The 6,000-nt window shown below is 46.1% G+C and overlaps 1 protein-coding gene across 1 annotated transcript in view; it reads right to left on the bottom strand.

Annotated features, from left to right (window-relative positions):
* LOC138452766 (vomeronasal type-2 receptor 26-like) overlaps positions 1 to 5,100 on the bottom strand; it is a 202,507-nt gene extending 197,407 nt beyond the window's left edge. The window contains exons 1-2 of the mRNA XM_069605111.1: positions 5,065 to 5,100; positions 4,178 to 4,984 (exon numbers count right to left, since the gene is read on the bottom strand). Of these exons, the coding sequence (XP_069461212.1) occupies positions 4,178 to 4,984; positions 5,065 to 5,100 (843 nt within the window). The remainder of the gene's footprint in view (positions 1 to 4,177; positions 4,985 to 5,064) is intronic.
* Positions 5,101 to 6,000: the final 900 nt, after the last annotated feature.

Genomic DNA, 6,000 nt, shown 5'->3' on the forward strand with positions numbered 1-6,000 from the left:
AAGGAGGCCAAGAGGACCTCCCACTGAGTGCCAACATTAATTGGAGAGGAAAAGATAGGAGAGAACTGAGAGCTTATGAGGGGTCCATAGGTCTAGTGACGGAACGCAAAGAGGATGTCGGTGAGAGTATGTCTAGAGGAAGCAGTGATGTAGGTATCAGTGATATGGAGGCCTGGGCTGGAGACCAGGATACCTCTCTTGAACTTCTTCCTCGCAGACTTAGTGAGAGGGATAGGATAGGAGATGGAGTAGCAGTTAGAGAAGATGGGAGAGACGGAGAGCACCATAGAGGGTGTGAGGAGGAATGAAGGGGGAGGGAGCAAAATATAGAATGCGAGACACAGCCCAGCACCGCACATTACAGGAAGCGCTGGGTCACACAGTGGGGGTCACACAAGAGGAGCAGACAGCAGACACACAACACACTGCAGTACAAAGGTACCCCCAGCAGGCTAGGGACCTAGAGAGTAGGAGAGAGCCTAATGGGACAGAGTTCACAGTACAACAGTAATCACAATGCAAAAAAACACCCAGATTCGACTTTCCTGAAAGGAGGGGAAAAGACCTAGTCAAAAACACAGCAGCAATGCAATCTGACATTGCTAGGGAAGTGAGAGGGTGGCTAAACAAATAAACGGAGGTGCTAAAAGGTAGTGCAGTTAGCAAAATTTGAATAATTGGAGGGTTGGGTCAGTTTAGTGGAGTGCAGTGATTGCTGCCCTCCCTGACCATGTCGCACCTACCTGGTTGCTAGCAGCAGGTTGACGGCTGCAGGGTTCTTCTTTCCCCGGCTGACACCAGCAGACACCATTAGGAGCTGCTTCTGTGGGAGCTGCCCTGTCAGGTTTGCCTACGTGGGGCAGTTTGCCCAATCCAGCGTCGTGGAGGGGTCGGAGGAGAGAGAAAGTAACAGGAAGGGGAACAGGCTCCAATGGCCACAATGCTGCAGATACTAAGGATGCAACACAATAATTTCCAACGCAATGTAACATGAAATATATTTTCTAAATGGAGCAGGCAGATGGAATACAACCCACCCCAGCACAATCAGATAGTAAACATGTGCACATATCTCAACAACCCGCATCAACAGAAGGACAATGACAGGTTTGTCATCCACCTCGCTGAATCTCTGCTGTTGCCTCCAAACAAAATCAGGTGGGTTGATACATTCCCACAAGCTGCCCTTGTGAATTATCATCTCCTCCCACTACTCCTCACAGGTGACTACTGTTGGCACATTGCCTAACTGATTGCCTAACTGCCATTCAGGATTGGTGTGCCGCCAATGATCTCTGCCTGAATGGCAGCAAGACGGAGATCTTTTTCAGTGGCACACTGTCACCCTCCTCTCTGGCCTGCCGTCCTTGGCCTGCCGTCCTTGGCCCTCCTCCTACCCCCACCTGCGAGGCTAAGAACCTCAGGGTCATCTTTGATTCCACACTTTCCTTTTCTGTCCACATCTCTGATGTCTCTAAAAAGTCTAACTTCCTACTGCACCTACTCAGTGGTACTCTTCCTTTCCTCTCCTTCCCCCAGAAGCTCATTGTCTCTAGAGCCCTTGTTCTCTCCAGGTTGGACTATTGTAACAGCCTCTTTCCAAATCTACCTGCCTCTACTCTTTGCCCTTTGCAACTCATCCAGAACAGGAACGCAAGACTTGTCCTTGGCCTTAAGTCCTGGGATCGTAAACTATCCAGCCCTGAAATCTCTCCACTGGCTCCCAGTGGATGCAAGGATTAAATTCAAAACCCTCTGCATTGTCCACAAGGCTTTCTGGGTCTGGGTCCAAAATACCTTCAGCTATTCCTCCATAAATACCTCCCCTCTCGAGCTCTTCACTCCTCTACCTCTAACTCCCTTAGGGTCAGTTGTTTTTCAGAGAAACAAGCTGGGGGTAGATCTCTCTCTTCGGCTGGGGCTTTCATCTGGAACCACCTCCCTGTGACTCTGAAAACTTGAGAACAATCTCCAATTCCGGAAGCACCTCAAGACCTTCCTCTTTGCCTCTGCCTTCGCCCCTCTTCTCCTCTGCAGATCTTCTCTATCTTGGCACTGTGTACCCGGGCCACCCTCTGTCCTCTGTGCCCAGATACCTGTTCAGCCTGCCACCCACCCGCACTGCCTCCGGGCAATCCCTTGCACTGAGGTCTGCAACCATACAGTCCATTCCCCCTTTTTTCCTGCACTTATCAGACATACCCTGTCTGCTTTCTTAAACCCAGCACTTGCCACTTTCTGGCTGCACTACCACTGTTTGCTGCCTTTTGTTATTTATTTATTTTATTATTTAACGGGTTTCCTTTGCTCCGCACTTTCCACTCCTCCCCTCTTCCTTGCACTTTTCCCCTTTCCCTCTCCCATGCACTTGTGCGTTCTCAATGTCACTGGGCGTAGTAAGATGGTTGTTTTTGTTATCCCTTGTTCCACTCCCTTACCTTGTCGCGCTCTGAAACACTTGTGTACGAGCGCGATACAAATAAAATATCACATCATATAACGTCATGCCCACTCACACAGAGAGACGTACATTGACTGTTGTGTTATCTGCCTACCTGTTGCTCCTGCTTAGCAAAGTCAGGTGACCGTGACTCACACAGGCTGAACTCCTATGGCACGTGGCTCACCCACTCTTATTAAAAGACAGATATTAACTGATGTGTCACCCACTTGTCTTCTTTTCTGCTGCGGCCTCTCAGCAAAATCATTTGAATGTGACTCTCCAAAAAGATGCTTTTAGGGATTCCTTGCTCCTCCTCCTCCTCCTCCTCCCAGGTGTCACCAAATGGCACATGTCACACCCACTCCGGTCAAGAGATAGACACTGAAAGACACTGACTGGTATGTCACCCAACACCCTGAATCCTTGCTGCTCGTTCCCAGCGAAGTGTTGCGAATGTGACTCTCCCAAAAGCTGCCCTTGGAGATCCCTAGCTACTCCCACACCTCTTTTACACCTCTTTTCTGGTGTCACCCAATGATGGCATGTGTTTCGCCCACCCATGTCAAGAGGTGAGCACGGTGGGTCTCTAGGTCCAGCAGGCACTTTACACACATCTTGGCATAACCATCCCACTCTGGGTGACAAAGCAAAAAACAAAGAGGTGATGGCTGGGAGTTTTAGTATAATCTTAATACTCTGGCAATTGCTCTGGGCAACCTTCCAGACAATCTTTTTCGTCTGCCAAGGCATTACAGAAAGAGGAAACACTGTATGCAAATCAGGCTTTGTCCCACGCCAAAGAGACAGTCCAGCCTTAACTGCTTGGTCACATCCCCTCTGCATGAGACCACGAGTATCCCAAGACCTGTTTCGGCCTTGTTGGGCATCATCAGTGAGAAGAGTATCTTTGGACTCTAGACCAAGTAGGCATGAGGCGCACGTCTGGGTATACCTGTCCCACTCGGGGTGTGTGAGAAATTCTGCGTATCCCTCAATAAAGGATCAAACCAATTAATAAAGTGAATTCATTTGATAGTGTCATCCTCAAGTGGTGAAACTTCAGTCTTTGTTCTTTATGCCCCAAGTGTCTTGGGCTTCAGAGCTCTGGGTGTCTTGCTGATGCATCTATCAGCATGTGCACAATGTGTGTTGATCAACAATCAATTAATTCATCAGTGTTGCAGGTTGTTGCACTGGGAGGGTTTGAGTGAGTGTTTTATTGAGTGAATGGGGCAGTGAGAAACTTGACCTGCATTTAAAAAAGATAGCAGCAGGTTCTATTGTGATCGTGGTACACGTGAACCTGTGTGGGTTAATTTAGTTTAATTTGATAAACACCAGTTCCATCTTTAATCTTGCAAATAAATGCATTCCAAGATCCTAGGAAGAAATGTGCCTTACCGTGCCACCCTTGGTTGGGAGGCGGAACCGTCTTGAGTGCCGCCCCAGGGTTGCGAAATGCTCAGCCCTGTGTTACTCTCCCACTGTCCCATAGGAAAGCATTGTCGTCACAGCAAGGAAAGGGTTAGGGTTCAAGGAAATACTTTCCCTGTGCTGGGTAATTTTGACATATGTGTTTCTGTTCTACTTTTCCCACTTCATATTCACTTAATGGCTTTTGTTATATTTTATTTCTGAATGTTTGGAAATGTCCTGTTAATGTCCTGTTAACCTCTCAGTACATTTATAAGGTCAGCTACATCTAACTCAGTTAGGCCTTGTGATATGTCTTACCTTGACAGGCTTAAATTCTTGGTACTGTCTTTCTCCACTTCTGACTGACCTTCCGTCAGTGGATGAAAGTGCGTCATGTAAAGCGTGTGCCACCGCATAGACGGCATTATAAATATTATATCCTAAGAATGGGGCCCGGGGATCCAACGGGTGTTTCACATCCTTCAGCATTTCCTTCCCAGTGCAGTTTCCAATATAACTCTGAGGCTCATTCAACTCACAATCGAACCAAACATCCCAATTTTGTCTGAGAAATATGCCTGCGGGATACCGTTCAACGCTAACTAAAGATAAAAAGTCTTCAAATCCAGGTATCTCTCTTTTATGGTTTACAAAAGCCAGGCTTCCCTGGAGAGGGAATGTGCTGTATGGGTTGTAGGATTCTAATTCGAGTTCTTCCGTGAGGATCCAGATTCTCCTAGGAGTGTCCGAGGCCATGTCTTGCTCTAATATTCTACCGAGGTGAAAATGGTCCTTGGTGCCACCATAGAACACAATGACTTTGGCCTTATTCTTCCTGATCAGAGACAGTACTCTTATCATCTTTTGCAAGAAATTGGACCAGGATGGCACCATAAAGAGGAACTCCACGCACCCGCCATTTCTCTGAATCTCCGTTTGAAGGCTCTCCATGATCCTCATGCTGTTGCCCTGTTCAAAGGCTATTATTCCAACCCAGGTCCATCCAAAGTGCTTCAATAACCTGCCAATGGCCAGATGGTGGTGAGCTTGATTCATCACCGTGCGGTACCAAAAAGGAAACTGGACTCTACTGTGGAGAAGGTCCTCCTGTGACCCTGTGCTGATCTGTGGGAGAAAGAGACCTAGTTCAAACATCAGAGTTTAAGATGTGGCTACATGGTCTAATGATTTAGTTGCATGTTTGCCTGAATAAGTTTATTTAAAATATTCATGGTATTCATGTTTTACGTCTTATGCAGTGATTTCATGGGTATTGTACAAACTCCGAGACCCCAGAGTTTCAGGGGGGGTTTAGAGGATTTGCAGAGTTTTGTCGAGTTGGACAAAAACGTTTACTGGAGTAAAAAAAGGTTAAAGGTGCAACAGTAGACACGTATTCCCAGATGTGAGTGCTTATATATGAGGAAACCGATTTTAGAGCTAATGGTGCTTCCAGAGGCAACTGGTGTAAGGTTATCAATATCTGTGTCACAGAATCAAATTCCCTATAGACAGTTACCAATTTACTTTTTGCATGAAAGATGGTCGTCAACAAGGATAATTCTGTTTTAGGGATGCCTGCCCATCAAAAGTGCATTTCCGCCATCAAAGCAGATAAATGCTAAGGGTGCAAGTACCTAATGGAGCAAGAGAACAAAAATGCCAATATAAAAACGAGTTCATCTGTCCAAAATCTTGATACAAGACATAAAGAAATCAGAAATTAAATCGATTTATACATGGCATCTTATAGGGCCCAACAGTCTGCCACAACAATCTCGAGTTTCACTGATCAATTGAGGTCAAAGTCTCACTTGCTTACAGCTAAGAGACCAACAGTACCTTTTGCTCAGATCACAAGCAATTTGACCCAAAAAACTCTGATATACGAGAGAAAATAGCTGGTATTGAGAGAGAAAAGGAGAATCGTGTAGAGTCACAAACTCTGCCCTTAAACAAGCAATCAGATCGTAAAGAAGATAAACAGGAAGTAATCAGACTAGCTATAGAGAATTATATAAAAGCTAATAAAATTCAAATTCCTTATATATGCCACTCACTATGTCAACCTAATGCTGATACGAATGTAGGTCCAGATGTAAATTCAAATCAAGTAAATATGATTGCACCGAAGCCAATGC

The sequence above is a fragment of the Ambystoma mexicanum genome, chromosome 4p (assembly GCF_040938575.1).
Source record: "Ambystoma mexicanum isolate Mex_15411 chromosome 4p, UKY_AmexF1_1, whole genome shotgun sequence".
Lineage (NCBI taxonomy): Eukaryota > Metazoa > Chordata > Amphibia > Caudata > Ambystomatidae > Ambystoma > Ambystoma mexicanum.